Source organism: Camelus dromedarius, chromosome X, assembly GCF_036321535.1.
Source record: "Camelus dromedarius isolate mCamDro1 chromosome X, mCamDro1.pat, whole genome shotgun sequence".
In the NCBI taxonomy this organism is placed as follows: domain Eukaryota; kingdom Metazoa; phylum Chordata; class Mammalia; order Artiodactyla; family Camelidae; genus Camelus; species Camelus dromedarius.
The window spans coordinates 78,053,614-78,079,497 of NC_087472.1; the positions used below are offsets into that span (position 1 = coordinate 78,053,614).

Here is a 25,884-nt window from a genome sequence, read left to right on the forward strand (position 1 = left end):
ACTATTTACAATAGTTAAGACATGGGAACAACCTAAATGTCCATCGACAGATGACTGATAAAGAAGTAGTATATATGCACAATGGAATGCTACTCAGCCATAAAAAAGAATAAAATAATGCCATCTGCAGCAACATGGATGGAACTTGAGATTGTCATTCTAAGTGAAGTAAGCCAAAAAGAGAAAGAAAAATACCATATGATATCACTTATATGTGGAATCTAAAAAAAAAAAAAAAAGACAAACAAACTTATTTACAAAACAGAAACAGACTCACAGACATAGAAAACAAACTTATGGTAACCAGGGGGGAAAAGGGGTAGGAAGGGATAAATTGGGAGTTCAGGATTTGCAAATACTAACTACTATATATAAAATAGATAAACAACAAGGTCCTACTGTATAGCACAGGGAACTATATTCAATAACTTGTAATAGTTTAAAATGAGAAAGAATATGAAAAGGAATATATATGTATAAATGAATCACTATGCTGTACATCAGAAATTAACACAACACTGTACACCGACTATACTTCAATTAAAAAATACCAATGAGGTATTTGCCTTCTGGAAACAAAGAGATGACAGCCTGTCACCCTGCATCTTCCCTGTGTGTGCCCTCTGGGCCCATGGTGGCAGTGACATCCCTACGGGCTTCTGAACCATTTGGGAGATGGGGTCATTCATCCCTTTTCTTGAAGGATAACACATGTTCACAGCCAAATAGCTTTACCAGCCTGTTTCCTGTCTGTAGACTCCCAGAAATCCAACAGTCTTCCTTCCTTTTCTCCTGCCTCTGTCCTCTTCAGCCTAAGCTGAAGAGGGTTTCTACTGAGATGGTTGACTGGATCCACAAATCCTACACCTACTCATCTTTTTAGCAACTGGTTGTCCAGCTATCCTCTTGGTGTACACCTTCTCATAGTTTGCAACATGGATAGGCTGAGAATTTTCCAAAGCTTCATACTCTAGTTCCTTTTTACTAACAATTCCTTCTTCAATTTCTCTCTTTCTGCCTCCATTTTACTAGAAGTATCGAGGAGAAATCAAGCCTTGCCTTAAACACTTTGCTGAGAAGTCTCCTCAGCTCAAAATCCAAGTTTGTCACTTCCCAGTTCTACTTCCCACCCAAGAACACAATCCAGCCAAATTCTCTGCTGCTTTATAATAAATCACCTTCCTCACTTCCACTGAGGCCTCACCAAAAATATCCTTAATGTTCATCTGTATTCCTACCAACAGTCTTTTTGAGGCATCCAGAACTTTCTACCAAGCACCTTAAAAATCATTCCAGGCTCTACCCATGGCTCAATTCTAAAGCCACTTTCATGTGTTTTTTTTGGGGGGGGGGGAGGGTTGGAAATAATTAGGTTTATTTATTTAATATTCTAATGGAGGTACTAGGGATTAAACCCAGGGCCTCGGGCATGCTAAGCATGAGCTCTACCACTTGAGTTATACCCTCCCCCACCTCCATGTTGTGTTAGGTATTTGCTACAGAGGCACCTCACTTCCCAGGACAGAAAGCTCTATTAGTTTCCTAGGGCTGTTATAACAAAGTACCACAAACTAGGTGGCTCAAAACAACAGAAATGTATTGTCTTGAGGTTTGGGAAGCTAGAAGTCCAAAATCAAGGTGTCAGCAGGACCATGCTAGGGAAGGAATCGTCCCATACTTCTCTCCTGGCTTCTGGTGGCCCCAGGCACTTCTTGTCCTATAGATGTATCACTCCAGTCACATGGTCATCTTCTCCTTCTGCGTCTTCACATGGTCTTCCTCCTGAGTTTGCATGTCTCTGTGTCTAGATTTCTCTTTTTTATTTGGGGGGGTTTTTTTTGGGGGGGAGTAATTAGGTTATTTATTTATTTATTTATTTATTTATTTATAGAAGAGGTACTGGGGATTGAACCCAGGACCTTGTGCATGCTAAGCCTGTGCTCTACCACTTTGAGCCTCCCCTACTTTATTTAATTTTATTTATTTATTTATTTTTAGATTTCCCTTTTTTATAAGGACACAGTCATACTGGATTAGCAACCACCGAATGACCTCATTTTAACTTGATTACTTCTGTAAAGACCCTAGTTCCAAATAAGGTCACATTCTGAGGTAATGGGGGTTGGGACTTCAATATATTTTCTTTGGGGGGGGACACAATTTTACCCATAACAGGCTCCTGGCAGATTCACAGGGTGGCTGTGCTTACCCAGTGAGAGCAGATGGCTGTAGTTCTCCAGCATCACATCCTGATACAGGCGCCTCTGAGTGGAGTCCAGCTGCTGCCACTCCTCCCTGCTGAAGTCCACGGTCACATCTTCAAAGGACACTGAGACCTGGAACAATATAATTCTGTTCAGGGTGACATGGTCAGCCCTAGGAGATGAGGGAAAATAGATCTGGTGGCAGTTAAACAAGCGTGTTTTCTTTATTGAAGTATAGTCAGTTTACAATGTTGTGTCAATTTCTGGTGTATAGCATAATGTTTCAGTCATATAACCATACATATATTCCTTTTCATATTCTTTTTTGTTATAGGCAATTACGAGGTACTGAATATAGTTCCCTCTGCTATGTAGTAGGATTTTGTTATTTATCTATTTTTTGTATAGTAGTTAGTATCTACAAATCCCAAACTCCCAATTTATTTCTTCCCACCCCTTTTTCCCACTGGTAACCATAAGTTTGCTTTCTATGTCTGTGAGTCTGTTTCTGTCTTGTAAATAAGTTCATTTGTGTTATTTTTTAGATTCCACATAAAAGTGATATCATATGGTATTTTGCTGTCTTTCTGGCTTATTTCATTTACTATGACAATCTCCAGGTCTATCCATGTTGCTGCAAATCAGCCATTTTCTCTTGATGCCTTTTTTCCCCTCAACTCTAATTTAATTCCATAGTTGTCAAAATATATACTCTGTATCATTTCAACATATGTCTACCTAGAAGAATGTTTCATGTGTCCCTGGAAAGGAATGTACATTCAGCTGTTGGTGGGTATAGTGTTCTATAATATATAAATCAACTTGGTTGATTGTTGTTGAAATTTTATGTCACTTTACTCATTTGTCTTATACTTGTGCAACCAATTATTTGTCAACTTTTTGGTAAAAATTGACAAGGAAATTTTAAAGTTTATATGACTATGCAAAGGACTTAGAGCACACAAAGCAAGGTATAGCATGGAGGAGTTATACTATGTAGTGCTAAGACTTACTATAAAACTACAATAATTCAGATAGTGTGGTATTGATAGAAGTACAGACACATATATCAATGGAACAGAATAGAGAGTCCAGAAACAAACCCATGCACATATGGTGAATTAGTTTATGGCAAATGAGTCAAATATATACAATGTAAAAATGACAGTCTCTTCAATAAATGGTGTTGAGAAAACTCAACAGCCACGTGCAAAAGAATGAAAACTGGATCACTATCTATACCATACACAAAAGTTAACTCAAAGTGAATTAAAGACTTGAACATAAGACCAGAAACCTTACAACTCTTAGATGAAAACATCAGTGGTAAGCTCCTTGACATAAGTCTTGGAGATGAATTTTTGGATTTGACACAAAAGCAAAGGCAACAAAAGCAAAAATAAACAAGTGGGACTATATCAAACTAAAAAGTATATGCACAGCCAAAAAAACCTTCAACAAAATGACAAAGCAGCCTAATGAATGGGAAAAAATATTTGCAAACCATATATCTGATAAGGGGTTAATATCCAAAATATATAAAGAAGTGATACAACTCAACAGCAAAAAAACTCCAAAGAGTCTGATTTAAAAATGGGCAGAGGATCTGAATAGACATTTCTCCAAAGAAGACATACAGATGGCCAACAGGTATGTAAAAAGGTACTGAACATCACTAATCATCAGGGAAATGCAAATCAAAACCACAATGAGATATCACCTCATACCTGTTAGAGTGGCTATTACTAAAAAGACAAGAACTAAGTGTTAGTGAGAATAGAGAAAGGGGAACCCTGATGTACTGCTGCTGGGAATGTAAATTAGTGCAGCCACTGTGGAAAACAATACGGAGGGTCCTCCAAAAATTAAAAACAGAACTAGTATATGATCCAGCACTTCCACTTCTGGGTATCTATCTGAAGAAAATGAAAACATTAAGTCGAAAAGATATATACATCCCATGTTCACTGCAGCATTATTTATAATAGCAAATATATAGAATCAACCTAAAGTAAAGAAATCAAGCAAGACAAAATTATCAAACCACAAAAAGAAAAAGAAAAAGAAAGGAACAAAGAAGAAATACAAAATCAACTGGAAACCAAGATTTAAAATGGCAATAAACACACATCTGTAAATAATTACCATAACTGTCAATGGACTAAACGTTCCAATCAAAAGACACAGAGTGGCAGATTGGATAACAAAATAAGAGCCTACAATATGCTGCCTACAAGAGACCCACTTTAGAGTGAAGGACACACAGAAATTGAAAGTGAAATCGAAATAGCAATAAAAAACCTCCCTACAAATAAAAGTCCAGTACCGGACGGCTTCACTGGGGAATTATACCAAACATACAAAGAAGAACTCATACCAGTCCTTCTCAAACTCTTCCAGAAGATTGAAAAGGAGGGAATACTCCCAAACTCATTCTATGAAGCCACCATCACCCTCATACCAAAACCGGGCAAAGACACTCCAAAAAAGAGAGATATAGGCCAATATCACTGATGAACATAGAAGCCAAAATCCTCAGCAAGATATTAGCAAAAAGAATCCAACAATACATAAAAAAGATTATACATCATGACCAAGTGGGGTTCATCCCAGGGACACAAGGATGGTTCGACATATGCAAATCAATCAATGTAATACATCACATCAACAAGAGAAAGGACAAAAACCCCATGATCATCTCAATAGATGCAGAAAAAGCATTTGATAAAATTCAACACCGATTTATGATAAAAACTCTCACCAAAGTGGGTATAGAGGGAACATATCTCAACATCATAAAAGCTATATATGACAAACCTACAGCCAGCATAGTACTCAACGGTGAAAAACTCAAAAGCTTCCCACTAAAATCTGGGACAAGACAAGGATGCCCATATCACCACTCCTATTCAACATAGTCTTGGAAGTCCTAGCCACAGCAATCAGACAAGAGAGAGAAATAAAAGGGATCCAAATTGGAAGAGAAGAGGTAAAAGTGTCACTATATGCTGACATGTTACTATATATAGAAAACCCTAAAAGGTCTACACAAAAACTACTAGAACTGATCGAAGAATTCAGCAAGGTAGCAGGTTACAAGATTAACGTTCAAAAATCAGTTGCATTTCTTTACAGTAATAATGAATCAACAGGAAAAGAAAGTAAAGAAACAATCCCCTTTAAAATAGCACCCAAAGTAATAAAATATCTGGGAATAAATCTAACCAAGGAGGTGAAAGAATTATACACAGAAAACTATAAACCATTGATGAAAGAAATTAAAGAAGACTTTAAAAAATGGAAAGATATCCCATGCTCTTGGATTGGAAGAATCAATATGGTTAAAATGGTCACACTGCCCAAGGCAATCTACAGACTTAATGCAATCCCTATCCAATTACCCAGGACATATTTCACAGAACTAGAACAAATCATAATAAAATTCATATGGAACTATCAAAAACGTAGAATTGCCAAAGCATTACTGAAGAGAAAGAAAGAGGCTGGAGGAATAACTCTCTCAGACTTCAGACAATACTATCGAGCTACAGTCATCAAGACAGCATGGTATTGGTACAAGAACAGACATATAGACCAGTGGAACAGAATAGAGAGCCCAGAAATGAACCCACAAACTTTCGGTCAACTAAGCTTTGACAAAGGAGGCAAGAATATACAATGGAATAAAGACAGTCTCTTCAGCAAATGGTGTTGGGAAAACTGGACAGAGCATGTAAAGCAATGAGGCTAGAACACTCCCTTACACCATACACAAATATAAACTCAAAAAGGATCAAAGACTTAAACATAAGACAAGATACAATAAACCTCCAAGAAGAAAATATAGGCAAAATATTATCTGACATACTCAAAAATGTTCTCCTAGAACAGTCTACTCAAGCAACAGAAATAAAAGCAAGAATAAACAAATGGGACCTAATGAAACTTACAAGCTTCTGCACAGCAAAGGAAACCAGAAGTAAAACAAAAAGACAACCTATGGAATGGGAGAAAATCTTTGCAAATGGAACCGACAAAGGCTTGATCTCCAGAATATATAAGCAGCTCATACAACTTAATAAGAAAAACACAAACAACCCAATCCAAAAGTGGGCAGAAGACCTAAGCAAGCAATTCTCCAAGGAAGACATACAAATGATCAATAGGTACATGAAAAAATGCTCAATATCACTAATTATCAGAGAAATGCAAATCAAAACTATGATGAGGTATCACCTCACACCAGTCAGAATGGCCATCATTCAAAAATCCACAAATGACAAATGCTGGAGAGGCTGTGGAGAAAAGGGAACCCTCCTTCACTGCTGGTGGGAATGCAGTTTGGTGCAGCCACTGTGGAAAACAGTAGGGAGATTCCTCAAAAGACTATGAATAGACTTACCATGTGACCCAGGAATCCTGCTCCTGGGCATATATCCAGAAGGAACACTACTTCAAAATGACACCTGCACCCCAATGTTCATAGAAGCACTATTTACAATAGCCAAGACATGGAAACAGCCTAAATGTCCATCAACAGATGACTTGATAAAGAAGAAGTGGTATATTTATACAACAGAATACTATTCAGCCATAAAACGACAACATAACACCATTTGCAGCAACATGGATGTTCCTGGAGAATATCATTCTAAGTGAAGTAAGCCGGAAAGAAAAAGAAAAATACCATATGAGATTGCTCATATGTGGAATCTAAAACAAACAAACAAACAAACAAACAAACAAACAAAGCATAAATACAAGATAGAAATAGACTCATAGACATAGAATACAAACTTGTGGTTGCCAAGGGGGTGGAGGGTGGGAAGGGATAGACTGGGATTTCAAAATTGTAGAATAGATAAACAAGATTATACTGTATAGCACAGGGAAATCTATACAGGATCTTAAGGTAGCTCACAGAGAAAAAAATGTGACAATGAATATATATATATGTTCAGGTGTAACTGAAAAATTGTGCTCTACACTGGAATTTGACACAACATTGTAAAATGATTATAAATCAATTAAAAAATGTTAAAAAAGAAGTGAGAGGATGGAAAAAGATATTTCATGCAAATGGAAATGGCAAGAAAGCAATACTTATATCAGACAAAATAGACTTAAAGGCTATAAAGAAAGATAAAATAGAATCAACCTAAGCACCCATCAGCAGAAAATGGATAAAGAAAATATGGTACATATGTACAATGGAATATTATTTAGACATAAAAAGAAGGAAATCTTGCCATTTGCAACAACATGTATGAACCTTGAGGGCATTATGCTAAGTGAAATAAGTCAGACTAAGACAAATACCGTATGATCTCACTTATACATGGAATCTAAGAAAAACAAACAAAAAAATAGCTCATAGACACAGAGAACAGTTGGTGGTTGCCAGAGGCAGGAGTGGGTGGTGGGTGAAATAGGTGAGGGGATCAAAAGGTATGAACTTCCAGTTACAGAATGAATAAGTCATGGAGATGTAATACACAGCATGGTGTCTATAGTTAATAATACTGTATTCCATATTTGAAAATTGCTAAGAAAGTAAATCTTGAAAGTTCTCATCACAAGAAAAAAATTTTGTAATTATGTATGGTAATGAGTGTTAGCTAGACTTATTATGCTGATCATTTCACAATATATACAATATTGAATCATCATGTTGTACACATGAAACTAATATAATGTTACATGTCATAAAAAATAACCAAGTGAAAAGTCTAGAACTGAAAAATGTAATCTGAAACTAAACAACTTACTAGATGGGCATAACAGCAGAAAGAGTTAATGAACATCAAGACAGACCAACAGAAATTGCCCAGTCTGAAAAGCAGAGAGAAAAATAATTTTTTAAAAAGAATACAGTCTCAGGGATGGATAAGACAACATCAAAAGATCTAACATACATGTAACTGGAGGCCCAGAAGGAGAAGAGAAAGATACTTTAAAAAATAATAGGCAGAAACTTCCCAAATATGGTAAAAGATATAAATTTACAAGATTCAAGATACCTGGAAAACCCCAAGCAGGATAAATTCACAGAAAACCATACCTATGCACATTGTAGTCAAACTAATGAAAACCAAGGAAGAAAAGAGTTTGGAAGCAGCTAGAAAAATACAAAACAAAACAAAACAAAAAATGACATACTATATACACAGAAACAGTGATTAAAATGACGACTCACTGCTCAGCAGAAGAAATCGAGGTCAAAATACAGAATACAAAATACAAAAATTTTACATGCTAAAGAATGTAAGTGTTATCTGGCTGGGCAAAGTTAGGAGTTCCTTGATTAGGTCTCAAGGCCTAGGAATAATTCTTCATGGCTTTTGGCTCTACCCTCTGTGTTTTTGGTCCCACCTCATGAGCCATCTTTCCTATTTCATGAAAAGATGAAAGGTAGCATTTCATGAAAGGTAGTAGAAGAGTTTTCTCAGTCGGCTTCTTGCCAGTACAATTTTGAAGGTTCAACATCTTTCCATTTTTGTACTGTCTCTATTCTTTCAGTCTAAGGTGGTAGTGTTTCTGCTCATATAGTTTGCTCTAAAATTTTATGAGGTGTCTGTTAATCTCATTGGGTTCACTCTCCTAGACAAAAACTGTGCACCCACAGACCTCTTTAAGGTAAGCCATTCTCTACCTTGGACTCTTGCTGAAATGGCTGAGGGACTGAGAAGATCTATGATGTACCCTTAATCTTTTCATAGGAGTTGTGTGTGGCTGAATGCTCTGATCCTCTGATCATTCTGAGGTCTTAACAAAAGGTTGTATAGTCACACCTTTTGCTTTATTTCTAAACCATAGTTTCCTGATAGTGTTTCAAAGCCATCTTAATTTTAGAATCTTATTTTAGCTATCTGCAGAGGCTAATAATTTTTAAAACTATCAAGTTCTGGATCCTTTGTGTTTAACAGTCTGTCTCTCTATTTATCTCCTTTTTACATTTTGCTAAAAGCAAGAAGAAACTAGGTGCCTTCAGCACTTTTCTTGGAAGTATCAGATAGATCACTAAGTTCATTAAGCACAATGCTTTACTTTCCACGTAACTGTAGAAGACAGTGTTGCTAAGGTTCTATCACACAGGATTTTCCAGTTTCCAAACCATGTTCTTCGTTTCCTTTTGAACCTTCAGCAGCAGCATCCTAAAGTCCAAATTTCTACTAATAGTCTGTTCAAGCAATTTTGGATTTCTCTAACATGCTCCTTAAAATCCTTCCCTGCCACCCACATCCCATTTGAAAGATAATCCATTTTGAGGTATTTGTCATGACAACACCCTATTCCCAGTACCAAAATCTGTGTTAGTTTTTTATTTGATGCATACATAGCAAATTACCCTAAAATTTAGCGAGTTACAACAACATCTATTATCTCACAGTGGGTCAGGAGTTCAGGTGTGGCTTAGCCAGGTCCTCTCACTAAGGGTCTCTCACTAGGCTGCAATCAAGGTGTTGGCAGGGGCTATGTTCATCTTGAACACTGACTTGGAATGACCCACTTCCAGGCTCAGTCAAGTAGTTGTTGGTAAGATTTAGTTTCTCGAGGACTATTGTGCTGAGTGATTCATTTCCTCATTGATTGCTGGCCAGAGGCTGCTCTCAGTCCCTTACCATACAGATCTCTCAACAAGGAAGTTCACAACATGGCAGCTGGCTTCACTGGAGCAAGCAAGCGAGAAGAGCAGGAGAGAGTGCCAGCAAGATGGAAGTTACAGTCTTTTATAATCTAATCTTGTAAGTGCCATCCCATCACTGTTGTCATATTCTATTTCTTAGAAGCAAGTCACTAGGTCCAGCTGACACACAAATAGGAGTGAATTACACAAGGGTATGAATACCAAGAAGTGGGGATCACTGAGAGCCAACTTAGAAGGCTGCCTACTATAACAACATACCAAAATTTGCATGAAGAAGATAGAGATAAATTTAGAAGTAAATTTTAGCTTTAAATGCTTATATTAGAAAAGATTCTAAAATTAATGACCTAAACTTTAACCTCAAGGAGCTAGAAAATAAAAGACCAAATCAACCCAAAGAAAGTAAAAGAAAAGAACTAGCAAAGACCACAAAATTAATGAAGTAGAAAGCAAGTGATAGAACAAGTTAACAGAAAAATTCATTCAAGTGGGATTATAGACCTAAATATAAAAACTAAAATTAAAAATGCCCTAGAAGAAAACATAAGAGAGTATCTTTGCAATGCTGGGACAAGCAAAGATTTCTTGACATAGTACAAAAAGCAACAACTATAAAAGAAAATTTTGATAAATGGGACTTTATCAAAGTCAAAACTTCTGCTCATCAAAAGATGCCATTAAGAAAACAAAAAGTCAAGACAGACTGGGAGAAAATATTTGCAATACACATACAAAAGACCTAGCTTGAGAATGGATAAAGAACTCCTACAAAGCAAAAAGAAAAACACACATAACCCAATTTTTTAAATGGAGGAAATATTTGAACAGACACACAAAAAAAGACATACAAATGGCCTATGAAGCATATGAAGAGATGTACAACATCATTCATTAGTTATAAGGGAAATGCAATTTAAACTAGGCTGAGATGGCACTATACACTCACTTTCAAAGCTAAAATTAAAAACAAACTGAAAAATTGCTAGTGGAGATGCCAAACTGAACTATCACTTTAGAAACCTGTTTGGCAGTTTCTAACAAAGTTAAACATACACCAGTCTATAATCTAGCTGGAATTCCATTCCTTGGTAGTTTAAAAAAAATGACGACAATACATCCTCAGAAAAAATTCACAAGAATGTTTATACCAGGTTTCATCACGATAAGCTAGAAACATTCCAAATGTTCATCACCAAGTAAGTGCACAAAAATAGTATATTCATACAATGCAATAGTCAGCAATAAAAATGAAAGAGATACTGGTAGACACAACAACCTGGATGCCTCTCAAAAATATTCTGTTATTTTATAAATAGATGCCAAACACAGAGCTAAACACAAACCCTGTGATTCTTGTTTATATGACAATCAAGGACTGGCAGAGCTAATCTACAAGGATTAAAAATATTAACAATGGTTTCCTAGAGGGAGGATATTGACTCATCAAGAGAGAACTTTCAAGGGTGATGGATATGTTCTATATTTTAATCTGGGTGATGGGTATATTTTATTTGTCAAAATTCATCAAACTATATATTTAAGATCTGGGTAATTCAATGTATTGCAAATATAACTCAGTTTCAAAAAACAAAGTTCACGTTAGAAATATATGCAGGATACACTGTGGGCTGCAAAGAGAAAACAGTCAATTCCACTGGGGATGCAGGTTTAGGGTCTGTAGAGATGGTATAGTTTAAACAGAATCCTGGAAAAAAATAAGTGTGATGGTAAGTGGGGTAAAATATTTTCCAGAAAAGACAAAGAGACTGGTCTGGAGACAGGAAAATACATAGTAATTAAGGAAAGAGCAAATTGCTCTGTGAAAAGGAGAGAAGGTTATGTGATATGTCAAGGAGGCAATTATGAGGAAACAATAATCCAAGGAAGTATGCTGGAGTCTGACTGTGAAAATAACACGAATTCTTTTAGTAATAGATAACCACTGACGTGTTTTATATATCGGGAAAAAGATATTACTTGAGTTTTATTAAAATGACTATCCTTTCTCTAACTACTGCATTTCAGTATATACAAATAGTTCACTATGAAAATTTATTCTTTCAGAAGTACTTCAGCTAATAAATGTTATAAAAGCAAGTATCACCAATGGCTGCCAAAATCACTGGGTGAAATACTGAAGGGACTTTATAATCTTTGGTTACACCCTCCTATACTTTTGGTGGGAATGTAGTTTGGTGCAGCTACTATGAAAAAGAGTATAGAGATTCCTTTAAAAACTAAAAATAGACTTACCATATGATCCAGCAATCCCACTCCTGGGCATATAGCCAGAGAAAACTCTAATTCGAAAAGATACATAGACCCCAGTGTTCATAACAACACTATTTACAATAGCCAAGATATGGAAGCAACCTAAATGTCCATCAACAGATGACTGGATAAAGAAGTTGTGGTATATATGCACAATGGAATATTACTCAGCCATAAAAAAGAATAAAATAATGCCATTTGCAAGCAACATGGACGGACCTGGAGATTGTCATTCTAAGTGAAGTAAGCCAGAAAGAGAAAGAAAAATATCATATGATAAGAGAAAGAAAAATACCATATGATATCACTTATATGTGGAATCAAAAAAAAAAAGACAAACAAACTTATTTACAAAACAGAAACAGACTCACAGACATAGAAAACAAACTATGGTTACCAGGGTGGGAAGCAAGTGGGAAGGGATAAATTGGGAGCTCGAGATTTGCAGATACTAACTAATATATATAAAATAGATAAATAACAAGTTCATACTGTATAACACAGGGTATGTTCAAGGTATGTTCAATATCTTATAGTAACTTAAGGTGAAAAAGAATATTAAAACAAATATATGTATGTTCATGTATGACTGAAGCATTATGCTTCAGAAATTGACACAACATTGTAAACTGACTATACTTCAATAAAAATGTATAAAATATGAAATGATAATGATGTCAAAGGGATGATATAAGGGGGAGAAAAAGAACTAGCAAAACCAGGGATAACTTAAAAAGGGAATTCACCCTCTAAAACTCCCATACTTCCAATAAGGAAGGAAGATAAAATTTGATGAAGACAGACAACCATTGTATATTCATACAAGAGCTCAGAGAAGTAAATAAAGCTGTTGCTCCATTAACCCCTGGAGTTCTGAACCCTACAACTATTCTGACTTTGGTACCATAGTCTGCAAAATTTTCCTCTGTAGTTTATTAGTATTTTGCTCTTTTTTTAAATGTTTCTCTAGCTAATGAGTCTAAATTCTTGTTTGATTTTACTTATTAAGGACTTCAGTATTTTTTTCTTTATTGAGCTATAGTCAGTTTACAATGTGTTAATTTCTGGTGTACAGCATAGTCATTCAGTTTTATACACACACACACACACACACACACACACACACACATATATATATATTCCTTTTCATATTCTTTTTCATTATAGGCCATTACAAGGTATTAAATATAGTTCCCTGTGCTATACAGTAGGACCTTGTTGTTTATCTATTTTATATAATAGTTTCTATCTGCAAATCCCGAACTCCCAATTTATTCCTCCCCACCTCTCCCCCTCGGTAACCATAGTTTGTTTCCTATGTCTGTGAGTCTGTTTCTGTTTTGTAAATAAGTTCATTTGTGTCTTTCTTTTTTTTAGAATCCAAATATAAGTGATATCACATGGTATTTTTCTTTCCCTTTCTGGCTTACTTCACTTAGAATGATGGTCTCCAGAGGACTCCAGAATTCATGGCAAAGGATTCCTCATGGGTTTCAGGACTCTCATTTTCTCTAGTCATTCACAGGAAACAGGGAAATGTGTCCCACGGGAGGGATCTACAATTATTGAATATGTAGATGATTTGCTGGTAGCCTCCATAACTGAAAAGTAATGCAAAAACTTGGTATTTTGGCTTTGTTACCATTCCTTGCTTCACTGGGGCATAAGGCCTCCCCAGACAAATTCTAATATTGCCAAACTGAAGTAAAATATTTATGGTATCTGTTGTTGGGTAAGGCAGGAAATTTAGTGGATGAAAGGGCCGACTACAATAAAACAACCTAGACACCTTGGGGTGCTCGGAGGGTACTGCGGGCAGCGGGTCCCAGCTCCTGTAGAGAAGGCAAAGCCTTGGGTGAAGCATGTGTCTAGTGATTCTCCAGAGCCTCTGACTTGGTCCCTGGAATTGGAAGAGGCTTGTGAACAGCTGAAACTGGCTACAGTCTCTCCCCCAGCTTTGGGGCTTTGAAATATTGAAAAACTTTCCCAATTGTTTTGTCATGAAAATAAAGGCGCTGTTCATGGAATTTTAACTCAAAAGGTGGGGTTAGACTACAGACCAGTAGCACATTTCTCAGTTCTTTGGGATGTTGTGGCACTGGGAGTGCCTGGATGCCTCCAAGTGGTGGCAGGAGCCATGCTGGGCCAGATATCTTATGTGCCTACAACTCGGCATCTATTGGCATGCCATCTGACTAACTATGAACAAGCATTCCTATCCAATCCTTGTCTTGTACTTGGAAGATGCGATCTCTGAAACCCTGCTACTCTTTTACAAGATCCAGACCAAATAGATGATCACGAGTATGCAATGGTAGTAGCAGAAGACAGTAGGCAGCAACCAGATTTTTCTGATATTCCTGTTCAAAATGCACACTTGATGATGTTTCCTGATGCGTCATATACCCGGATGAAAAGGGTCATCTTGAGGCTTCAGACACTGGTAACTGCTCAGGAAATCTTGGAACCTTACGTTTTGCTTGGAATTAAATCAGTACTAGCAGCCAAGTCAATAGCAATTCTAGGGTCCAAATCTTGGTTCAGGACTTTAAGTGAATCTATATGCTGAGAGTAAAAATGTGTTTGGTGTCTACTGTGTAATGGGGCAAATTTGAAACAACAGGGGATCCCTGACTTCACTGGGAACTAAAATATCATGGAAAATTAACATCCAAGTTGTTACTAGCTTCACAACTATCTGCTCAGCTATCAGTAATCCATTGTAGAGTCCACATAGGGCAGAATGACCAAATTTCTCAGGGCAATGATTTCACTGACAGAGCTGCAAAACTCACTGTTAAAACGCAGCCAACTCAACTTAGAAGCCCCATTTCTAATACAACAGGAAACTTTCATTCTGTTTTAAATAACCAGCCTTCTAAAAGGAAATGGACGGGGGTAGGGTATGGTTCAAGTGGTAGAGTGTATGCTTAACATGCACAAGATCCTGGGTTCAGAGAAGTACCTTCTCCAAAAATAAGTAATACCCCACCCCAAAAAGAAACTTAAGGAAAAAAAACTTTTAAAATATACTAAATTTTTACATAAGCAAAACAAAACAACAACCTACAGAATGGGAGAAAATTTTTGCAAGTGAAACCGACAAAGGCTTGATCTCCAGAATATATAAGCAGCTCATACGACTTAGTAAGAAAAAAACAAACAACCCAATCCAAAAATGGGCAGAAGACCTAAACAAGCAATTCTCCAAGGAAGACATACAAATGATCAATAGGCACATGAAAAAATGCTCAATATCACTAATTATCAGAGAAATGCAAATCAAAACTATGATGAGGTATCACCTCACACCAGTCAGAATGGCCATCATTCAAAAGGCCACAAATGACAAATGCTGGAGAGGCTGCGGAGAAAAGGGAACCCTCCTACACTGCTGGTGGGAATGCGGTTTGGTGCAGCCACTGTGGAAAACAGTATGGAGATTCCTCAAAAGACTAGGAATAGACTTACCATGTGACCCAGGAATCCCACTCCTGGGCATATATTCAGAAGGAACCCTACTTCAAAACGACACCTGCACCCCAATGTTCATAGCAGCACTATTTACAATAGCAAGACATGGAAACAGCCTAAATGTCCATCAACAGATGACTGGATAAAGAAGAAGTGGTATATTTATAAAATGGAATACTATTCAGCCATAAAAATGACAACATAACACCATTTGCAGCAACATGGATGTCCCTGGAGAATGTCATTCTAAGTGAAGTAAGCCAGAAAGAGAAAGAAAAATACCATACGAGATCACTCATATGCGGAATCTAAAAAAAACATAAATACAAAACAGAAACAGACTCATAGATGTAGAATACAAACTTGTGGTTGCCAGGGGGATGGGGAGTGGGAAAGGACAGACTGGGATTTCAAAATGTAGAATAGATAAACAAGATTGTACTGTGTAGCACAGGGAAATATATACAGGATCTTGTGGTGGCTCACAGCGAAAGAGAATGTAACAATGAATGTATGGATGTTCATGTATAACTGAAAAATTGTGCTCTACACTGGAATTTGACACAACATTGTAAAATGACTATAACTCAATAAAAAATGTTTTAAAATATATTAAATTTTTAAAGAGTTAAAAAAGGAAATGTAAATATATGAATTTTTTTTTAAAAAAAGGAAATGGACAAATGTATTTAAAAAGGGGCTGAAAAGGGTGGGGGAGGGTATAGCTCAGTAGCAGCATGTGTGCTTAGCATGCACGAGGTCCTGGATTCAATCCCCAGTACCTCCATTAACAAACAAACAAACAAACAAACAAACCTACAAACCTAATTATCCCCCACCCAAAGTAAAAATAAATACTTTATAAAAATACATTAAACAAAAAGGGGCTAAAAAGGAATTTGACTGTACTATGGGAATTACCTAACAACATAATTCCTATTCCATGGTCTATTTATACTTGGTTGGTATTGTTGTATCATCAACAAAATCAGCTAAGTAATAGAGATTTTAAAGGCATTCGGCTCTCACTATGCCTACCAAAGAGATGAATTTATTCAAAACACGTTAAAGAAATATATTGTCAGCAGAATTCTTTCCAGGCCACTCCCAAATTAAGCACTGGAAGTTTTCCCCAACCAACTTTAACAGGAACTGCTGGCAGTTGGATTTCATAGAAGCAATGCTTGCAGAAGGTAAGAGGTTTTGTCTACTTACGGTGTGTATGATGTCAGGATGGCCTGATGTTTTCCTCTCTTCAAAAAGCCAGTGCTCAGGCAATGGTAAAGGTTCTCTTAATAAACATAATTTCCATGTTGGGGATACGAGAGCATATTGAATCAGACAGCAAAAGTCAATTTATTTTGACTGTCATTTAGGAATTATGCAAATGTTTACAGATTTCTATAAACTATCATATATCCTATCATCCTTAATCCCATGGACACATAGAGCAAATGAATCAAACTCTAAAGAAACTCATTGGCCAAAGATTGAGCAACCAGTTAGGGTTAAAAAGGCCTACAGCTTTATCACTAGCTTGTTAAAAATTAGAACAACCCTTGCCACCAAGCGTGAAATCACTTTTTTTGAATTTATGTTGAGCAGACCTATGAATTTTGGTCTGAGACTACGTCCTGTGCCTAATTTAACTGAATCTTCTCATAATCATATCCAATTCTTAAAAGGTTTCTATCTTTCCCAGAAACCCTGAGACATAAAATCATAAGAAGCTGGAAGGAACCCCTGGAAAAGGTCAGCCCCTCTATCAAAAAGGAGATTTCATCTGAAAGTAGCTCTTTTGCCCCTTTCCTGTTTACCCATTTCTGCCCCTTTTTAATCTGAAAATAAGATCACTAAGCAATTGAAACTAACTCTGGACTTATGCTCTCCTGAATGCACACCATGCCTTGCCTAACCTGTTGACTCTTTTCCTAGGTAAAAAAGGAGTGAGAATGAAGAATTAAGCAGTTAAAGAATGACTAGATCTCTATCCCCAACAGCCCCCTTAGCAATCTTGCAGGCAGATCACATGGGCAAGACAACATCGGAAGAGAGAGTCAGCCAGTCTGTGCGCAATGGAGAATGATGCTGAAACCAACCTCCTGCATCAATGAGTCACTGAGATTCTTCCCCCCATTTTTCCCTTTAAAAACTGTCATGGCCGAGCAGAATCTCGGGAGTTGGTCTCTGGACATGAGTCCACCATCTTCCCAGATTGCTGGCTTTTCTGATTAAAGTACCTTTTTCCTTTCTACTGACATTTGCCTCTTGATTATTTGTTTTTTAATGGTGAGCTGCCAAACCTGAGTTTGGCAACACATCTACATTAAAGTGTCCCAGGGAAAGAAAGGCTGTCATCACACTGGGAGGGACCTTTCAAGTGCTGATTACCCATATGGGCTATCCAAGTTAAAAAAAAATACAGTTGGATTCATGCTTTCCCTGTGAAGCCACCCCAGGAGGACTGGACTGTTATTCCCACAAAGGACTTGAATCTTTAGTTCCCTAGAGTGATTTATATTGGTACTGAGCTCAACTGAAAGGAGGTTGAAGGGCAGTAGAATGTGTCACCCCAAAATATGCCACTTTGGCTTAGGGATTATTTCGAGCTGAAGGCAATTGAGAAGAAGAAGGTATAAGAAAAGTTCTCTGCCCTACCATTTGCCTAAAAGCAAGATATAAATTTTCAAAGGTGTCCCTCTTCTTCTCCCTACCAGGAAGGACAAAAGTTAATCACAGGAAGAGGGGAGAGCATAGCTCAAGTGGCAGAGTGTGTGCTTAGCATGTACCAGGTCCTGGGTTCAATCCCCAGTACCTCCATTAAAAATAATTAAGTAAACCTAATTACCTCCTCCCAAAAATAAAATTAAAAAAAATTTTTTAAAGGTTAATCATGGAAGACAACTCTAGACCCAATCAGCCTGGAGATGGCACCTACATAACAAACTTTACCAATTGGCCTCTATCTACCATTAGTCACCTCCTATATATTTACCATCCTGCAGTATGCTGCCCTTGGAAGCCTAAAACCATTTTCCTTTGTCCTGTCATTTCTCCATCTATATAAGCTGGAATTCTAAGCCACCACTTTGAGTTACTCATTTTTCCCTTGGGTATCTCCCAAAGATACATGAGATATACAAGTTAGTAAACTAGTTTTCTCTTATTAATTTGTCTTTTACTAAAGGGGTTCTCACCAAGAACTTAGAAGGATAAAAGGAAAATTATTTTTCCCTCCCCTACAAAGTACTCTAGCAAACGTATTACTATTCTCATAGACTGCCTTGCTGTCCCAGTCACAGTAGGGTTATTTCAGTTACTTAAGAATCACATTTTACTGGAAAACAAACATGTTATTTGTTACATAGCTTTTTTTCCCCTGTACTCCAAGTAATGGTCTCCACAATTACATATTTCTGATCAACTCCACATTGTATTCCCAGAATAGACATGATCTGGATTAGTAATTCCAACAGCCCAGTTACTGGCAGAGTGAAGGTGGAACCATCTTCATTAGTAATTTTTGATAACACCAAAGTAAAGTAACTAATATGCATCAGGATACTCAAGCTCTAAATTTGACACAAAAGTGTTCTGTTAACTAGTTTGATTGGAAAGATCCTTATACAGGAAAGAATTCTAACTATACTACAATCAAGAGAATTGTAGGGGTAATCCTACTAGTGAAGGTGAAAGGTTCTCTCACCTTTACTATGGTAGGGGTGATGTTCAATAGACCTACTGATAGCTTTAAAGACAGTGCTGGTAAATTACATCACCCAAACTGGTAGAAATCCTATCAACAGACCCCTCAAGAGATATATTAAAGAGATCTCCCTGCTACATTTGGAATGTGGCAATGTCCTGAGCCTACTTTAATAGCCGTCAGGATTATAGGTGGATGGTTTCTCTTAATATATCTGAGGCTAGCATCACTCTTCACAACCAGACATATATCCCTTGAACCCTCGCATTATGGAATCTGTTTAAGGGGCCTGTTTGGGGACCACACAAGGGCAAAGGAGGCTTATTAGAATACAATCCTGGAAGGAATAGGAACAGGCACAGGTATAGCTAACTCTTTTGAGAGTGAGGTCTTAAATAATAAACTTAGTGCTTTGGGATAATTACAACAACACAGAATACAATTGCGAACTGGAGGGAATCACATCATGCAACATGTTTAAAAGCCATGGGAGCACAAGTAGAATGGAAACTGAGAAAATTCTGGAATTGGACTGTTTGGAATAACTTCTTAATGATGGAGCAAAAAAATCACCCCAAAGTTCTCAGAGCCACTCATCTGTACAGGCCAGAAGCAGTTCGCTATCAAATAGTACTAGGACAGCATCACTAGTTTGGAGTTATAGCACTGTTCATATTCAAGGGAACAAACAGATATTGGACTATGACTATATGAGAAGGGACAGAAGGATGGTATTTTTAAAAAGCATCTCATTAGTAGACAAACAGAAATCTGGCATTTATAGATAAAGACTGCAGAAGATGGAATTACATCATTGGATTAATTTTAGTATGCAAGTTCTCTCCAGTCCCAGTATGGATAAACAAAAGTAGATGCCTATTATTCATGGAGGTTTGCATGTCTGTTATTGACTTGGACCAATGCAAGCCAATGGCCCACAGGCTGGGTTTTTCCTCAAGACTTAAAAGCAAATACATTAAGCACTGGAAGTTCAATCTGTACCCTTCAAAGAGTGCCTCGTAATAGCATACTACAAATGACCACCAGTGTCTTTGTGTTTTGCATCTGGGAAATATTATTTGGGGAGACAGAACAATTACTGCAGGGCTAAATTATGTACTTGTGATGGTAATTACTGAGTGACAGGAATTCAGGAGAAATTCTCTGGATCTTATGAGAAAAAAAAAAACCTTAATTAAAACCCCCTTAGGCTTGGACTGGGTAAGACTTCACAAGGAATTACAAAATAATACTTGAATAACGTATCATTTGAAAGAGCAAGCAATACAGACAACACAATAGTTTGTAAAAGTAACATATGAAGAACGAAGAATTTTTGCACATTGCTAATCAAGAATGTGCTTTAACCGCTGGTAAGACACATTTATAGGTTTTTTTTTTCTCCAATGCAAATATTATGCTGACTTTGAAAATTTACCCTGTGGTAACTTTCATAATTGCTTTGCTTTGCTACTGGATGGACCTACTGTGTATTTAGGTGGCTGCAAACTGCCCAGAGAAAGATAGAAAGGGCAATGGAGATAATTAGAAAATTATAATGTTATTATAAAAGGGAAATTGTAAGGATAAAGAAATGGAACTTTCCCTGTTGCCAAAAGAGAGAGACCTTTACCCTCTTCCTTTCCTTGAGAAAACTGGTATTAGTAAATCCTTCCTCTGCCCCTTTGATATGTAAGTAAATCTTTTAAAAGAGTAAATAAGCCTTTTGTCAGCATGACCACCCAGGAATGTTTTTCTTAAGGGCCTGGGAGCCATCCTCTTGAAATGTAAACATCAAGGAAGATAGGGCCCTATCTCCCCATCACTCTGCCTAGGCGCCTGGCTCTAAACTGTAAGTACCTGCTTGTCATAGAGACAGATGTTTCATTTTGCCTTTAGATAAAGGCAATGAACTGGCACAGACGGCCACTCCAATTACCAGGTGAACTAAGGATGACTATGTAAGAGTGTAGATAGAGCGAATTGTCCCGTAAAGTCCTCTTGCAGGAGAACTTATAAGTTGGTAAGTTATCATTTATCTTGAGACCAAGCATCTAATGGATGCTAGGTGCTCCACCACATAGAAGGGTGAGAGTTCTTCCTGTCTTTGCAATCTCTTCAGCTAATCGCTTATGGTGCGCGTTGTGGTCCGGTTTAATGCTTAGTCAATAACAAAACTATTTTCTTTCTATTTTATGTTTGTAGAAATTTCCTGGGCTGCCAAGAGATTTTATTTTTAATTTTTTCTGGAATGTGCAACCACGCTGACTCTGGCTACTGCTTTTTCTGTGAGCAGTCAAGTCTCCCATCACTGACTCGGGAGTCTCATGACCTCGGCCAACATACTTGAAAGTGTGGCGAGCCAGCTTGTTAGCTTAAGGAGAGTAAAATCTCAGCCCCTTCAAAGCTCTTGGCACCAAGGACCAAGACCAATGTGTATTCACGTGGGAAGGCCTTTGATATACATTGGCAGTACTCTCCCAGGGGTGATGAGAGTACTTTGGTGTTTCACGCCAGTGAGTGGGTCAGGCTTTAGTGAGACTGCCCCTACCCTCTGCATACAGATAAAGTCCTCTCGGTTAGAGAGAAGGCTAGGTCTCAATGGCTCCGCCCACAGTATCATCACCCCTTTGCCATCAGAGGTGGCTGGTGAACCCTGACAAAATTCAAGGGAAGGGTCTGGGACCTCTGGGTGGATTCACAATAATCTATCCCTCTCGCAATCAATGAAAAACTTCTATGTCTTTGAACCCCACGCCAAAAAGGAAGCCCAGCATCACACTGGACTCTCTGGGAATGGGAGACAGAATGTGCCTCTCCTGGATGTCTTACTTGATCCTTTATATTAGCCAAACCACAAACAATGTCCTTTGAGTGGGGCACAAACCAAAAGACAGCGTAGGATGCTGTCCGGCAAGCTGAGGTGCATTTTCTGCTCCCTATCTTCGGGGTCCCCAGAGCCTAAACGACCCTGCTGAGCTACCAGTCTGTGTAACCGATGATGCTGCCTATTGGGGCCACTAGCAAAGGGAGGCAGCCTCCACTCGGAAAAGCCCCTTGGGGTACCGCCTTTGTAATCCTCCTTACACAGCTACTAGCTACAGCCCCTTGGGAAAAGCAGCTATTAGCTTGCTATTGGGCCCTTGTCCAAACTGAACACCTGACCCCTGGAGGCCCTGCAAACTCTCCAGGCCTGACAGTCCCATTTTGAGGTAGGTCAATTCAGACTCAATCACCAGTGAGGTGGGAAGGACCCAACAAGCCTCGCCTGTCAAAAGGAAAGAGTATATTCAAGAGCATAGCTGGGCTGGCTCCAGCAGCATCTTGGCTTTATGTGAAAATAGGACAGCTAACTCTTTGGAGGAAAATTTATCTCCCATTCGGCAAACCATGGAGCAAGGCTGCTGGGCTTAACGGGGCCCTCAGTTCACAGATGATCCCTCAAGTGCCTGGACCTGATCCACTAATGATTGGGCTAAGGTGGAATCTAGTAGTTTCCACTGGGCTATGCAGCTGTTTGACCTTAGAATAATTTTTTTTATTTAAATGGAGGTACTGGGGATTGAACCCAGGACCTCGTGCATGCACTCTACCACTGAGCTATTCTCCCCACCACCTTAGCAAAATTTAGAATGGATGTAGGCGCTCCTCTCAGCAGGCAGAACTCAAGGCTATTCTTCTTACAATTCTGGCCAATGTTCCCTTTGATATTTATTGACTCTTGAGCTATTGCCAGTGTCCAGCTGTGCAGACTCCCACTTAGAAGACTACAGGCTGGGATTGGACAGGCCTCTTTGGTATCATGGACTGTGGAAACAAATCACAGCTATTAATTGAATGGTCTGGGTCACCCACATAGGTGTCCATGGTAAGGGTCCATTCTCTGATGACACTGACTGGAGTCAGGTTGCTGATGGAGCCTTCGGTGCCCAGATTACTGCTATTGCTTTTCTTCATCCATCGTCCCATAGACATGTCAACACAGCCATCATCATGGATTGGGCACAAATGACAAGCCTCCACCTTTCTGATGCAGAGGCTGCCATTGCATGCCAAACTGTGACTCCTTCCAAAAGATGACCCACTGGGATGCACATAGCATGAAGTGTGGGCCTGTCTGCTCCTGGCAAACCGCCTCACACCTTAAGAGCCTGCTCTCAGGGATTTCACCACTGTTGCACTATTGCCAACATTTTTTCAGGTTGAACTGCTGCTGTTTCAGTCTGTTCAGCTGACTCCAGCCACACCATTGTGGCTCTTAGAATTCAGCTGTGTCAGGTTTTCAGCTTTCTGGACTATTTATTGGCAGCCTGAAAATGGTCCGCCTTTTATTGCAAAAGCTGTGTGATGATAGGCTGATAGTCAAGGTATTTGATAAAAGACTTCCACACTCTCTACCATCTACCGGCATCTGGTATTGCTGAGCGATGGAATGACCTCCTCAAAAATGGACTCGAGATGGGTAGGGGTATAGCTCAATGGCAGACAGTGTGCTTGGCATTCGGGAGGTCCTGGGTTCAATCTCCAGTATCTCCACTTTAAAAAAAAAATTTAATGGATTCAAAAGGATTTCAGAATCTGCCACTCTCACCTCCACCTGGTCCGCACACCCTAGTTAGGGAGTTTGGTCAATGACAATGTCTGTCCCCAGAGAGGAATCATCTCGCTTCAGCTGCACCCTGGGTAATTAATGATCACAACAAAAGGTGTTAGGGGTTAGATGGACGTATTTTGACAAGTTGGGATCCTCTATTGAACATGCCTGGGTATAATCTTTCTTTCACCTAGCAAGCCCAGACTAGCCTGGCTGGTAACCCTCTGGGCAGCAGCCCAGCCAGAAGGGAGGCAGCCTAAGAGACTGACATTTAATTCTGGTTCAGCTACCTGGATTGTTTGGTTGGACCGACACTGTTCTAGATCATAAAGATAATTATTATTTGGCTCGGTACACTGCTTACTATGTCCCCCTACAGTGACCCACATGGGCCATTCAGATGAAAGGTCTGGGAACTGGTAGGAGATCACTGGGAGATGGTGGGGAGGAGGTGAATTTATAGCTATTAGAACGGGCCATAATGATTTTGTTTCAGGAGAGGATGCACAACAACACAGAACCTGAAGAGGAAACACCTTAGACTCCAGGAGGTCCAGGAAAGGGAGGGACATTCATGATCTTTGTCTTTAAGAACCACCCCTGAAGCCTTCCTCACAAAGGAAAATGCCCTGGTATATCGCCCCCAAACTGTGGCAAGGACCTTACATTTCACTGGCTGTTACATCCTCCAATACCTGCAACTGGACGTTATCACCATTCCCCTTAATCTTGAGAAGTCTAAAAGGAACAGCAAGGAGGACCCCAGCTCCTGCATTTCACACGCAAAACACCTGTCAACACCTCCCAACACCTCCAAATGTCTCCTTAAACCCCTTCCCTTGGCCATTGCTCAATCATTCTGTAGGGCAGAAGAATGCCACGTGGCTGGTAGCACAGACATATATATAGGACTAGACTCATATAGACAAGACTCAGAACCCTTGACAATGATGAACTTCACCTGAGCCCTGAAAACAGTGACAGCTAAGAAATCCCCCCACCTGTCTGTGTTCCTCTTCAAGAAATGCCTTACGACACAGAATCATTCTTCCCACGTGACTCAGATAAACCTAGCTGTCCACTCTTTCCTGTGACCCCCATAGGACGTGCAAATGACTCCCTTTTTTACTGGTGACAAGGTCAAATGCTGACCTTTCTCCTTTTGCCTGAATCTGTGGAGAAGCCAGACACAGGCTCTCCAACTCCCCATTCTCTGTCTCATGAATGATTAACTGAGATTAGAAATTTGTGCCCATGTATGTATATGTATGACTGAAACTTTACGCTGTACGCCAGAAATTGACACATTGTAAATTGACTATACTTCAATTTTTTAAAAAATGATAGAGAAAAATACAAAAAAAAAAAGAAACTTGTGCCCCCTAAACAAGCTGGACACAGAGATAAACACTGTCTTTTCAGCTGTCTGAGACTTCCTCTGACTGCAAAACAACTCCACCTGTGAATCTCCACACTGTGACTTGTCTCCTCCTCTCTTTGGAAGTACGAGGCCAAACCACCCAGCTGACACAGTCTGATCTTCAGATCTGGGGTGTTTCCCCAATTGCAACAGCCGGAAGAAAATCAATTTCAAGATGGGATTAGACTGAGGCCTTCATATAGGTGCCTTTATAAGGAGAAACACGTGGGAGAGGATATAGCTCAAGTGGTAGAGCACATGCTTAGCATGCACGAGGTCCTGGGTTCAATTCCCAGCACTCCCTCTAAAAATAAATCAAACCTAATTGCCCCCCCCAACAAATTAATAAAAATAAACAAATTTTTAAAAGGAGAAATGTCAACAGTTTGCTCTCACTCTCTCTGCAATCCCCCTCTGCCCACGCATAAAGAGATCACCTGAAGACAGAAAGATGGTAGCTAGCTAGATGGTAGCCGCCTGCAGCCAAGAAGAGGGCTCTCACCAAGACCAGACCCCAGCACCATGAGAAAAACAAATCTGTGTTGTTTAAGCCAGCTAGACAAACGT

At 38.8% G+C, this 25,884-nt stretch overlaps 1 protein-coding gene across 1 annotated transcript in view; it reads right to left on the bottom strand.

Annotated features, from left to right (window-relative positions):
* The window catches only part of ZNF81 (zinc finger protein 81), a 63,589-nt gene that overhangs the window by 25,258 nt on the left and 12,447 nt on the right, over nt 1–25,884 (bottom strand). Inside the window, exon 3 of the mRNA XM_010996294.3 lies at nt 2,210–2,336. Within this exon, the coding sequence (XP_010994596.3) occupies nt 2,210–2,336 (127 nt within the window). The remainder of the gene's footprint in view (nt 1–2,209; nt 2,337–25,884) is intronic.